This window comes from Boleophthalmus pectinirostris, unplaced genomic scaffold (genome assembly GCF_026225935.1).
Source record: "Boleophthalmus pectinirostris isolate CB_2022bp ecotype Guang Dong unplaced genomic scaffold, ASM2622593v1 HiC_scaffold_19, whole genome shotgun sequence".
Taxonomy (NCBI): domain Eukaryota; kingdom Metazoa; phylum Chordata; class Actinopteri; order Gobiiformes; family Gobiidae; genus Boleophthalmus; species Boleophthalmus pectinirostris.
Window position 1 is genome coordinate 3,549,639 of NW_026571140.1, and position 13,789 is coordinate 3,563,427.

Below are 13,789 nucleotides of genomic sequence, written 5' to 3' on the forward strand. Positions count from 1 at the left end.
TTTTTTTTTTTTCAGTTTTCAAATTTGTGTTTAAATGAATAATGGAAAAAACGGATAACAGACGTTTCCTGTTTCTGTGACTTAAACTGCGATGCCGGACTTTGCTGCATATGGACTGAACCAGGACTGAGACCAGGGCTGAGACCAGGGCTGACACCGGGATCTGGTTCAGTCCTGATTTAGCTCTGTTTTAGTCCTGGGATCAATGCTGGTTCAGTTCTAGTTCTGGTTCTGGTCTCAGTCTGGTCCTGGTCTCAGTCTGGATCTGGTCTACACCAGACATGTCAAACTCAGACCCGGGGCTCAGATTTGGCTCATGATATAATTATATTTGGCCTGTGAGATCATGTCAAGTCTGTATTAGAGCTGCCCACCGGCTATAGACTATGAACATATATTTACAGTTATATATAGATAGAGACATTATTTATTTAAAATGTTATTATTTTATATTTTGCTTGTTCTGGATTCAGTGTTTAAGCAAAACTAACATTACACAAGAAGAGAAGCATGCAGATGTTAAAATTTTTAAATAAATATTTCATTTGGCCCAAGACGTAGTCCCAGTTTTTAATTTGGTGTGGTTTTATTTGGTTTTATTTTGAAAAACAAATGAATGAATGATACAAGGATTGAAAGTGTCCGTCCACCTTTGGCAGATAGAACAGCTGAACACACTCATGGCTCGTTCTTTTTACAACAGAAATCAAATATTGTTCACAAAGTTCTCATAAATGTGTGGCACTTGTAGGTTGCTTCACTCTTCTGTCCAGTTCATCCCAAACCAGCTCCATGGGGTTTAAGTCTGGACACTGTGCTGCTGCTGGACACTCCAGGTTTTCAAGTTTTACCATCTTGTTCTTTTTTCCTGAGGTCGTTTTGGCAGAGTTTGGACTTGTGTTTTGTTAAATTTTATCTGTTTTTTTAACCTCTGTCTGTTCAGTTCTTACCTTTGTACCATTTCAAGCTCTTCATTGGACTTACACAACTTTAATTGCAATAAATAAATGGAAAAATGAGGGTGTTGTAAAACGTCTGACTGGTGAACTGTGGAGATATTATTGCTTTATCAATTACAGGTGTTTTTATTGCTCAAAAATGCCATAAAAATGCATTTTACTCTGATCTTATGGCAAATCTGGGCATTGTCCAGCTCCAGAGCCACATTCGGCCCTTTGGTCGACTCTGATGGGACCGTTTATGCGAATTTGAAATTGCAAAATAAACATATTTGATCCTTTTACCTCATACATGGATTAAAGTTGCATTGCTTTTATTTTTATTTTAGGTGTTTTTTTGCGAAGCAGCCTCACTTTTTCATTGCCACCATGCAGTTTAAGACTAGACCTCTTCTCTCTGGCATTTAGTACGAGCTAGTCCAGTTATCTTGGTGTTTTTATTATAGTTTTCACGTTTTCTGTATATATGTATGTGTGACTGTTCTTCTGGTTTTGTTGACTTGTATGTGAAGCACTTGGCTCAGCTGAAGTTGTTTTAAATGTGCTATAGAAATAAAACTGAATTTAATTTGAATTGAACATAAACTCTTACCAGTCTGACAGCTTTTCCAGGACTAAAACCAGGACTAAACAATATGACACAAACAGTAGGTGGACATAATTTAAAGCAGCAGTGATCTCATATAAAAATCATTTCTCTATCAATAATATTTTTAATACGGTTAAGTAAAGACTGGACTTTTTATTGTCTTTAAGCAGACTTATGTTAAGATCCAAGTCTTTGCTTCTCTACAGTGAACAACTGTCTGTTTATGGAGACTTGGGCTCAACAGCCAATTTGAAGAGAACAAACATGAATTTTCAGGATGTGGTTGCTACATTCATGTCATTTTAAAAAGCATGACAATATCAAGTAATCCAAAGAAGTATTCAGATTACTCACTTTAAGTAATTTAATGGATTACGTTACAAACTACATGTTGGGGTATGTAATCTGTAATCTGTAAGGGAATACATTTTAAAAGTCACCTTCCCAACACTGCCCACCGCTGTCTTACGGTGACCTCTCCACAGATCAGGCCTGAAACTTGGCCTTGTGGCGTCACTTGGCTGTCACCTTATATAAAAATCTTTAATGCCATTCAGTGGAAAATTCAAGGCAAAGTAAGACAATATCCATGGAGAAGAGCAGGTGGTGGACTCCAAAGTTCCACAGCGCACCTTGATATTGATGAAATAAATGTGATGTGAGCCATAAAGGTCAGTGTCATAAACATGTACTTCCTACACAAACAGGAACATGAGCTTCTAAACAAACAACACACATTCTAATTCTCTAGAAGTGAGTGAATGAAGAGACGAGCCACACAGATTTGTACATTTCTTTCATTGTTGCATTGAGCAAACACAATAAAGACATGGATGGGGCAGGTAACATGATCTCTTAAAGATAATGGCATTTGTCCGCTACACTGTACACAGACTGTATCATACTTTACAATGGCGGTATGGCTAAGCAGTGAATGCACACTTTTATACATATGCAACATTCTGTACAGAGCTGGGACCCCTTGGCTGGAGTGCGCCCCAGCTGACTTGGTCCCTTTGATGGTGGTAAAAAGCAGCACAAATTAAAAACACATGGAGTGGTTTTCGGTCCTCACACACACACACAGTAACACAGTAACACTTGGCACACACACATACACCAGCCTGGCCCACATCGTACATCTGTCCAAAAAAACAAAAAGAGAAAAGATAAATATCTGACTTCAACTCCCCAGCAGACACTGGTGTTCCGGCTTTGTACAGTATTTATACCTGTATATTATAAGCTATCAAGAATTTCTGTGACATTAAAATTTATTAAATAAAAGAAACTTAATTTGTCATAATAACTAAACAAGCACTGCTTATACTGATTGTTTTGAAGTGTAAACTCAGAAAGCAGCTAATATTGACTTCTTCACTGTAGTCCACAGCTCCCGCTCTCTCGCTCCGGGCACGTCCCTGATGCTCAGTGCTCTTCTCAAATGTCCGACGTTCCCTTTTGCGCGCTCTGCTCAGTGCGTCTCGTCTTGGCGCCGTGTGAAGAGTCGCCAAGGCACAGTGAGGGCTGAAGGAGTCCAGTCTAAGAGTCAGCACAGACTGCCCCTGCCTCGGACAGTGGACCTGCTCCATGTGGCACTTAGGAACATTTCTTTGCACATTATAAAGGCTAAGCAGAGTGCTTTAAGGAGAGGACGTTGCATTGACGCTCTTTTTGCTCCTGTCAGGAATCACCTGCCTTCCAGGAAGTAGGAGTGCTTTGGTGAGCCAGTGTCCTTCATACCATGAACTCATTATTGCCGTATAACACTAGCTGCTGCGGTAAGTCCGGAGGGTCCCGGCCGTGGGCGCCCCCGTCTCGGGAGTGCCTCAGGGACGGGTGCTTGCTCCCCTTGAGTTTCTGTTTGCCCTTTTCGGGATTGAACGTCCCTCTACTTGTAAACTGTGGCCGTTCGTCGTACGTACTCTCTGGCTCCCCCGTAGGACTCAGGTCGCGGGTGTCGGTGCGGGTGAGCTGGGATGGGCCTGCAGAGGAGGGGGACGAGGGGGACTTGGAGTGGAAACGAAAGCGTCGGGTGTTGGCGGAGGAGGAAGAGGAGGCTTGGAAGTGTGAGGAGGAAGAGTAGGACGACACACTGGAGCAGGAGTCCACAGAGTCCAGGGACTCGGGCTGTCTGCGCAGAGTTCTCTGACGAGGGCTCCGACCATCAGACCTGCGGGGCCAGGGGGACGTCAGGGGGCCCCTCTCTGCTCATGGAACAACAAACAAACTAAGTCAGACATGTTGAAGCACTCATGGATTATGCAAATGTAAAATGTTTTGTGAAATCATTTGTGCTACATTTTCTACAGAGTGTTTTTATGATGTATTAGAGGTGGATGTAGTACAGACCTGATAAGTCGGAGAGTCCTTCTGAGTCAACGTTGAGGTTCTCGGAGCTGTCTGCTGTCCCAATGGAGGCCTCTGACTCCAGTGTCTCATCATCTGAGGCTCGAGGCTCCAGAGCCAGCATCTCAAAGGTGAGCTCCTCTCTGTGGGAGTACAAACATTACTACACACAACAGTGTACATGTGCAGACATGAGGACTGAGGAGATGTGCGTACTTTTCCTTCTGCAGGTTCTCGATCTGCTCCGTCAGCACTCGCTCCTCCTGCTGCATGGCGGCGTGCTGGTTCTCCGTGAGCCCAGAGTCTGCTGCCTCCTCGCTGCAGCTCTGCTCCAGCACAGGGCTCTTGACTGTGGACAGACGGGGGCTCAGCTGAGGGGACGTGCTGTGGTAGTTCACCCGCTGAAAGGGACACAAGACACAGTCACTTATTGGGAACATTTTGTCAGATTTTATAGAGGATAGAGCTCACAAAAAGCCATTCAATTTTTCCAATGCCTCAGCTTTTCATAAATGACTGACTGTCCAGGCTACGGCTAAAAGCACAGTGCCACAGAAGGTCACAGGACAATACAGTACACAGATTACCTTTTTAGCTGTATTTGGCTGCATAAGAAGTAAAGCAGAACAGTATGATAAGAATATATTCAACATTTATTCCAAAAAAAAAAAAAGTCTGCGCATCTACTCACAAACAAACAAATCCAAAGAGCTAAAGCTATGATGCGACACAGAACAGCACTTACCCTGCTACTTTCTACATTATTTTTCAGTACATTAAAAGCTATAACCATTGTGCTTTATTTTTCACACTTTCAAAACGTGAAAAGTCAAAAACAACATGAAAAGCGTGACTAGGACAGGTCTGCGGGGATGTTATGGGCATGCTTTGGAGATGGAGGACAGTTATACTCTGGGATGGTGTAGACACGGACTGGTAGCACAACACTGCTGTAGGAGTCCAGGCGGCATGGATACATACCAGAGTGCGTGCTATACTCATGAATCTAACTGCTATTAGTACAGGTTTCTGGGTAAAGGAGAGGACAAGTTAGGGACAGGAGCAAAACCCCACAGGAACAAGTGTCAGGGGGGACGGAACTCAAAATGGTTTCAAAAAGTAAGAGGGAGTTTGGGGGCACTATAGTCACGGGAAATATTAGGGTGTACACTCTGTGGAATATTTCAGATAAGCTCCATTTCAAAAGCAAAACTGAATTGTGTCAACTGGACAAACGTGAACATGATCGACCACTCATCCAACAGGCTTCTTCAGTTCTAACAGGGTTCTGTGTAGGGATGGGCAGGATTAGACAATCAGTGTTGGGGAGTAACAGATTACATGTACCCGAGTTACATAATCAGAGTACAAATTATGGGTAACTGTATTCAGTTAGTTACTGTTTCCATGAGTGATAATTGGATTACAGTTACTTGGTTGAAATAAATGGATTACACGGAGGGATTTTCGTGTTTTCACATTTCGGGCTATATCCCTTTTTTTTTTTTTGTGCCGGACACTAAACCAGGTCCAAACCAGATCTAAACCAGGTCCAAACCAGGTCCAAACCAGGTCCAAACCAGATCTAAACCAGGTCCAAACCAGGTCCAAACCAGATATAAACCAGGTCCAAACCAGATCCAAACCAGGTCTAAACCAAGACACAGCACAGCAGAACTTGAGCTCCACACATACGACGGGAGTATTAAAGAATAGCCTGATTTATCAGATGGTTTCACTTCGTAGAAACCGTCTGACCATGCAGCATTAGGATTCGTTGGCTCGATGGTATGCTGGTACTTTTTCTAATTTAACCAGTCGCTGCTATTTGGTGACATATGTAATGCACCGCTAACGGGGTTAACTGGTATATTAAGCTTTTCCCAAATCCCGTAGGAAGAAGGACAATAACGTCTTTCCCCTTGATGAAATTCACCAAACATTCTCTTTGTTCCGGCTTTAAAACCGTCTAGTGTATTCTGATTCCTGACTTAGTCACTGGAGAGAAATGAAATTGAGCGGAGGCACTAGGTGGTGCCGGCCTGACTAATTAACAACCCTCCCAGCCCCCTCTCAGTCCATGGAGTGACCGGGAGAGAAGGGGGAGAACAGGAGAGGATTGGGCAGTCGTGTCTTTCCTCTCACTCCTCAGATCAGAATGACTGGAAAAGTTCTGTGTCCTATATCAAACTCTTGTCCGTGCACGCTGTGGCTCCTCTCTCGCTTAATCTGATCATTAAAAAGGTCACATTTTGAGTCCACTTTCCGTAATGTCGTTGCTCCATTGCTCTGGTCTTCTCAGAGTCACCGGGGAAGAGCACGAGCGCATCTTGCTATAAACTTTGCCATAATCTGGAATATTTACTCTGTAGTGTTGTAGATGTTCATTAATATGCACTGTCCCTATTAAATAAATAAATAAATAAATAATAAATCTTAAACTTCAGGGCTGAATTATCTTTGGTCAGACTCAGGCTTATTTCTGACATGGAACAAGTTGAGGCTTAAACTGGAGATGGAGTTAGATTCAGCTCAGGATTTGAGGATAAGCCTGGACTTGTTAAGCGACTTCGATTGTATTTGTATTGAATGTATAATAACAGAGTTTATACACGACACTAGGTCCAATTTAACATAAAACACAATTGTATGTCAAATATATAGTAGTTTAGGGGGTCCATGGCCTGAAAAACCCTTGAAGACCCCTGGTGAAAAGTATTAAACGTCAAAGCCCAGTTGACACAATGCAGTTTACTTCTGAAATACACTCTAGGAGGTTCTGGTCTCTAAATGTTTGACTGTCAAAGTGTTTTTAGATCGTTATAGCAGTCTTTGTTTATTCTGTTCTACTTAGTAAACCTTTAGCTGTTGCACAATCTCATACATTCACTTCTATGTCGAAAAAAAAAAACTAGGAGCCTGCAGTTGGTCAAAAATCCTCCAGAGACCACATCACACTCATGCTGAACTCAAATGTGTGTCATTATATCTCGGCTAACACCAGTTATTATTGTATTAACTCAATAAACATATGACTCAGATTTCATACCAAACAAAAAAAATACTGGGATGACTCTGCAAACATAGACACTTTGCTTTCAACTTGTAACACAGACTTAATATGAATATCCATAAGTGATAACACGACATGAATCCGAAGTGTGTATTAAAGCTCACCATCGAGCGCCGTATGAGCGTCAGTCTGCACTTGGCCTTGTTCTCGGCAAACTCCAGCGTGTTTATGTCCTTTAGCCGCACCTTATATTTGTTCATCTGCTCACAAATGATAAGTTCTACACACCTGGAAAACACAATTTAAACAATACAAGTTCAGATGACGTAAACTGCGTACACGTCGTATTGTTAAATGTGATCTTACGCAGTAGTTTTGCTGATGTCCTGCACGCTCTGAAGAGGGTCGATGGTGTCAGGGCAGCGCAGTATACACGGAGCAAACACGATGGCCAAGGCGTTGGCGGACATGCGGTTGGTCTCCTCTTGTAGTGCAATTCTAAACACACAAAAAAGATCAGTTACTGAAATAAGTCACATTAGTTTCAGATGATTCTATAGGCCAAGAATGTTTAATATACATGGAGGCAGCCAAAATGTTGTTAAATTGTATGGAGTAAGAAAGCTTTTAGAAATATTCCTGCACACAGAATAGAAATCAGTGTGTATTTGTCTGTAGTTGTGCATAAAATAAATATTTGTAAACTCTTGAATGAGTCCAGTCATACATAAAATGTATTGTGTGTATTTTATCCATCAGAATACAAATTGAAAAGTTACAACGTCAAGAATTACAATCACAAAATCAGAATTTACGATTACGCTTTCATCAGTACGAATACGAATTCACAGATGCGAATTTACTGATCGATGTTTCTTCTGCTCGATAAATAATGTCTGTGAAGTGATGATGTATTTTTGACAGTAAGTTCGCGGCTGTGAATTTGTATTCATACTCATGAAGGCCTATTTGTAAATTTTCATTTCGTGATCGTAATTCTTGATGTCATAACTTTTCAATTCGTATGGATAAAATACACACAATATATTTTATGTACGACTGGACTCATTCAGGAGTTTACGAATATTTATTTTATGTGAAACTACAGACAAATCTGCACGGATTTCTATTCTATGTGCATGAATATTTCTGAAAGCTTTCTTACTCCATAAAAATGCAGATTTGCATTGTAATAAAGTGAGTTCTTAGGTTTAGTCACTGATTGAAATGATCAGGTTCAACATTTCTGAATTTACCTTTTATTTACAGGGTGTCCCAAAAAAATGTGACATCATTTCGTAGGCTAATCATTTTGGCAATTCTTGTTGAAATAACCTCACAGAATGTATAGAAACAGTAATTTAGCGATATGTCCTGTGCCCGATTTGAACCCTCCTTATGTTTAGCTGACGTGACGATTCTCCATAAAAATAAAAAAATGTGATACATAACTGTACGCAGCAGTTTGACAAACCTGATGTGATGTGCAGTAGTTTCATTTGTTGTAATGGTGCTCTGAAGGGGGAAGCGGAGAGCAGAAGGAGGGGGAGACTTGAGAGGATCAAAATCGAAATTGAATCTAATAAAGCACGTTGGTTCGTTCGTTTTCGGCAAATAGCAGTTTCAAAAATAAAAGGTAACACAATGATCTAAAGATGATATGTGTTAGCAATATTTCCCTTTAAGAAATACAGGGTGTTCCAAAAAATTAAGACATTTCACAGCCCAATAATTTTGTAGAAATAACCTCAGATTTTCACAGAATGTATAGAAACAAATCAAGATTTTATATTTAATGTTTTATTTTTGTTCGGTTTTCAGGTTGAGCCGTTCACTCCCAAAGAGAAGTCATTTTGTGTCTTGGAATCTGCTCAAACACACTCACCCAACACTGTGTAGCTTCGGTGCAACATTTGGAAAAACTTCAGCAACTGCAAACAAATTTGGACTTGGTACCAAAAATGTAAAGAGAAAGGCCAATTATTTAGGGCTAAAGGATCTGGTAGACCAACATCAACATCAGAAGAGAAGATCGAGCAAGTTCGTGAAAAACTCTTGCAAAGTCTGTATTGGAACAAGTTTGGAAACCCAGATTCCTTGAATGACGGTTTGGCGTAACAGATCCTTTAGTCCTACACAAGCAGCTTTCCTCTTTAAATATTTGGTACCAAGTTCAAATTTGTTTGCCAGTTGTTGTAGCTTTTCCAAATTTTGCATTGAAAGCACATTGCACAGTGTTGGGTGAGTGTGTGCAGCAGATTCCAAGACACAAAATGACTTCTGTTTGGGAGTGAACGGCTCAACCTGAAAACACAACAAAAATTACCTTTTATTGTTTTGAAACTGCTATTTGCTGAAACCGACAAATCAACGTGCTTTATTAGATTCACTTCGTTTTTGATCCTCTCAGTCTCCCCCTGCTTCTGCTCTCCACTTCCCCCTTCAGAGCACCACCACAACAAATGAAACTTCAGGCATTTAAAAAAAAAAATATATAACATGGTAGAAAGAAATGATTTTGCATAACTCCTCCTCTTTAAGGAAATGTTATCAATCTTGCCCTCTGTCTGGGAGTTTGACATCACATTAAAGTCGTACCTGACTAGATGGAAAATGAGGCGTTCCAGCGTGTTGAGATGAGTTCTGCTTAACTGGTCGATAACAGAGTACACACCGCGCACCATCTCCTTCTTATCTTGTAAACCTGAAAAACATCAAGATACATTACAGGCACTGACATAGTTTCTCTGTGCGGAGTAAAGCTGAACTCTTTGGGAAGAAGATCTAAGTAGGTTTTCTTGGACAAGCGTTGCAAGTGTGTTCAGATTTGCGATTTATATTTTAGTAATAACATTCTGCTCAAAGTTAACATTTTAAACAAAGAAAAATCAACAATACGAAGAGACAAACTAATACAAGAATGGTAAATAGTCTAAAGAGTCATTTTTATGCATACTTTTCCACCTTCACCTTCACCTTCACCTCTTTACAACAAGGAACCACTCATCCATTCACACACACTCATACACCAGTGTACGTAAACACTGGGGACGAGGTGGGTTAAGTGTCTTGCCCAACACAATGACAGCATTCATGTGTGGGAGCTGGAACCTCATCCATTGGATCAGTGGATCTGACCTCTCAATCAGTGCTGTTTTATGTTGAGAGCAGAATTTGAACCACCAACAGATCAGTGGACAAATGCTCTTACCATCTGAGCTACTGCCCCCTAAACATCACTTAAGACAGAGGTGACAAACTCAAATTCACAGAGGAAGTCGTGGGCCAAACTAAATATTTATTGAAAAATTTCAACATCTGCATGTTTTCTCTTCTTTCAAGATATGTAATGTTAAACCTTTTCTTATTCAAATAAATGTTTAATAATAGTTTTGCTTAAACTTTGAATCCAGAACAAGCAGAATATAAAATAATAACATTTTAAATAAATAATGTCTGTATCAGGGGTGTCCAAACTTTTTCATCAAGGGCCACATATCTAAACACAGACCAAGCAGAGGGCCGATCGAGGGCCGTAGACTGGAGCTCAGTACAGTGAATAAATGAAATATGTGCATGTTTAACACGTTAGAATGAGCCATCAGTCTTTATTATTGCTAAGATTCTTAAAACCACACACTGAATGTTAAATATTAACCTTAGCAAAGTAGATTTTCAAAAAACTTGCAGTAAAAAGATATTTATTGCAGGCCAAATTTGACCCCCGGGCCTGAGTTTGACATGTCTGACTTCAAGCATACCTACAGATCATTTATAAATGTTTATTAACCATGAACTAATAACTTACTACATATTTTAATTATAGTACATGAGCAGTTAAGGGTGACGCACTGATAATGATATCAATACTTTGACTTAAAGTATTTGCCAATCCCTGATATGAACCACTACCAGTGTAGGGACAGAAAATGATTCATGAAATGATGAATTATTTCCTTAAAACACAGTTAACTTGAGATCCAATAGTATTCTGTAACTTATTTCTCCTTCAAATCACTAGTGAACAGTTTTATATAAAAGTTCAAATATTATGAGAGGTTCCAGGCCAAAATCTGCCTGTAAATCATCTTATTACATATAAAAATAAAGGCCCAACCTGGAGATCCACTAAACTGATAACTGAACAAGCAACAAAGATTTATTTATTTATTTTTACCAATAATTTGTGTTGAATTCTAAGTCCAATCAAATCAAAACTTGCGACTGATACGTTACATGTGTATTTTTGGTCATATTGTCTTGCCCGTACATAATAATGGGACACAGTGAGATAAGACTCTCCTGGAGAAAGCCTGGACCTACCCATGGCCCGGATAAACTCCTCGTACAGTTCAAAGGTCATCAGAGGGTTCGGCAGATCCCTCAGCCACTGTTTGAACACACTCCCAATCACATGGATGTTGTAGTCATCCAGATTTGTGCTCTCAACATCTGAAAAAAAGAAAAACAATGAGAAACTGATTCATTTAAAGGGCCAATACTAATCAAATTTTTAAATCTGTGTTATGTTGTTTCCTCATCACAAGCGAGTTGGAGTTTTGTTTTGTTTCATTCACACATGTTTAACACACAAACCCTGCAGATTTAGAGTAGCAATCTTCTCTCTGTTCCACCTTGTGATGTCATGGGGTAATACAGGAAGTGCTCCACTGTGTTTTGAACTTCATACAATTTCACAAGAATTATTTGGATGATTACAGCCTTAGAATTTAAAGTCTCAACTAAACGAAAGGTAAAACGGAGCTGTTAATTTGAAAACTACATCTTCATGACATCACAAGGTGGAACAGAGCATTTAGAGCCTTGGAGACAGAGACAGCAGACAGATTTCCAAACACGTGTGAATGAAACAAAACACAACTCCAGTCTGTTTTTGAGGAGGTAACAACATTCTAACATGACTTAAAGCTCACAAGAGTCTATTTTGCATAATACAGGACCTATAAACTGTAAATAATGGTGGTTCTTACCAGTGTCCAGTCCCTGCTTGAGCTCTTTAATCTTGTTGGTGGACCCAGATTTGCGGTAGATTCCTTCCGTGTAGAGGCCGTGCATTTCGATGTAGTTCATGAGCTTTTCCACCACTAGGGGCACTGTTCGCTCATCACTGGTCAGACGAGACACCTCCACTCCAAACTGTCTGGACGAGAGCTCGGGGTCGAACTGAAACACAGACAATATGTGGTGAGAAGAGCTGCTCACCAGAGCCGCGCACGTCCATGTTACAATAGTACAACAGTGTTCAGATATGACATGTGTTCAACTACAGGGAACAAGAGGCATTTTACACAAGATGCCCTTCCTCAAAACATAAGCAGTTACTTACCAAGGAACTTTTTACTAGTACTTCCTGTAATTTTCAACATATTTTTTCACGTTTCAATATATATATTATATTTCTGTTACATAAATATCTGTATTTCCAATAGGTATTATCCCAGAAGATTAAGTCAAATTTATAGAAAGAAAAAAACACTATACAGACTATCAGCTATCTGTGTTTAGTGTCAACAAAAAACTCCAAACTATTAAATACAAGTTATTCAAATGATGTAATGAGCTTGAATAAAGTTATTAAAATATTGATACTGCAGCAGAGTAGTCAGTAGTACGTGTCAGATCATATTTAGTTTGGATGTGTGTAGGGGGACCAGATTTTCTAAGTCAAAAACTGGGACACACAGAAGGAAAGTAATGATGAAATTGTGAAATGAGTGAGTAATTAAAAAAACAAAAAACTTATGTGCTCAGCAATGTGAGTCAGTATAGTCACATTTTCTCTGTGCCCTTAAGTTTCCAAGTTTTTACTTAAAGCCACAGTATGTGACATTTTAGCTACAAATACTTTTAAAAGTTTTCTCTCCCATTTGGTTGTGTTCAGTGTATTACACTGTGAACAGTACATGTGTCCTCACTGTGAGTGGGCTTGCATCTCCACAAACCTGACTCTTATTTGGCCTGGGGGAGGCCTTCTCCTGCCTGTTTCCATGGAAATGTTGTGTCTTTGTTTGGCTAGAATATTTTACAGTTTGACATAAAACTTATTTATCTTCATGGAGACTGTTCGGAAGTATGGTTTTAACTTTCCATTTCCATGGAATCATGCAGGTACCATCTCCAGAAAGTTACATAGTGTAGCTTTAACACAATACACCTCTGCTGCTTTAGTGCAGCAGTAACTCTTCTGCTTCCTTTTCAAACAGTGTGAGGTGTGAGTGTGATACAATCCACAGCCACCAGATGTCGCCAAATATTAAATCAGCAGTAGCAGTAGAACAAGGACACTAAATGTATACAATCCATTCATTCTTAATCCTTGTAATTAATACTTTATACTAAATATCATTTATTTATCCACTTCACTTCTGGCTTAGATTAGAGCAGAAGATCATGTGAGCAAAGCACTTGTACTGTCTCTGACAGGCTGAGGGCAAAGAGGGAAGGAGAAACTAACACTGTAACTTGATTCTAACTCAATACAGTTTATCTGACATTTATCTGACACCAGATATTGTTATTCTGCAAAGGACAGTGTGACATACTCTGGTGTCAGTTCTCAAATAAATACTTTTGAGTTTGGTTTGAACCTGGAGTTACTGTATGAAAACCTACAAACAACCAGGACCCGACTGCACAAGTCCAGAGTCTATGAGCCGAGTGCAAACTGCAGGAACATACCTTCTTACTGCATTTCGTGGTCATCTTCTGGCAGCACTTTCGGTGGCAGGCGTACCGGCACACTGCAGGAGACACACACACATCCACAAAGTCAGTGCCATTGTCCACACAGAAGCAGCTCCTCCTCATTTTCCAGCACTTATTCCAATCATAAAAAAATCCTTGTGGCTTCAGAATCAA

At 40.0% G+C, this 13,789-nt stretch overlaps 1 protein-coding gene across 8 annotated transcripts in view; it reads right to left on the reverse strand.

Moving 5' to 3' along the window:
• Positions 1–2,331: 2,331 nt before the first annotated feature.
• Positions 2,332–13,789, reverse strand: part of myo9aa (myosin IXAa) — a 297,586-nt gene continuing 286,128 nt past the window's right edge. For all 8 annotated transcript variants that reach the window (XM_055155019.1, XM_055155018.1, XM_055155017.1 and 5 more), the window contains 9 exons: positions 13,610–13,671; positions 11,902–12,094; positions 11,234–11,362; positions 9,509–9,614; positions 7,277–7,408; positions 7,075–7,198; positions 4,114–4,298; positions 3,901–4,040; positions 2,332–3,755 (listed from right to left, as the gene is read on the reverse strand). In XM_055155019.1, coding sequence (XP_055010994.1) covers positions 3,286–3,755; positions 3,901–4,040; positions 4,114–4,298; positions 7,075–7,198; positions 7,277–7,408; positions 9,509–9,614; positions 11,234–11,362; positions 11,902–12,094; positions 13,610–13,671 — 1,541 coding nt within the window. In that variant the 3' untranslated portion in view covers positions 2,332–3,285. The remainder of the gene's footprint in view (positions 3,756–3,900; positions 4,041–4,113; positions 4,299–7,074; positions 7,199–7,276; positions 7,409–9,508; positions 9,615–11,233; positions 11,363–11,901; positions 12,095–13,609; positions 13,672–13,789) is intronic.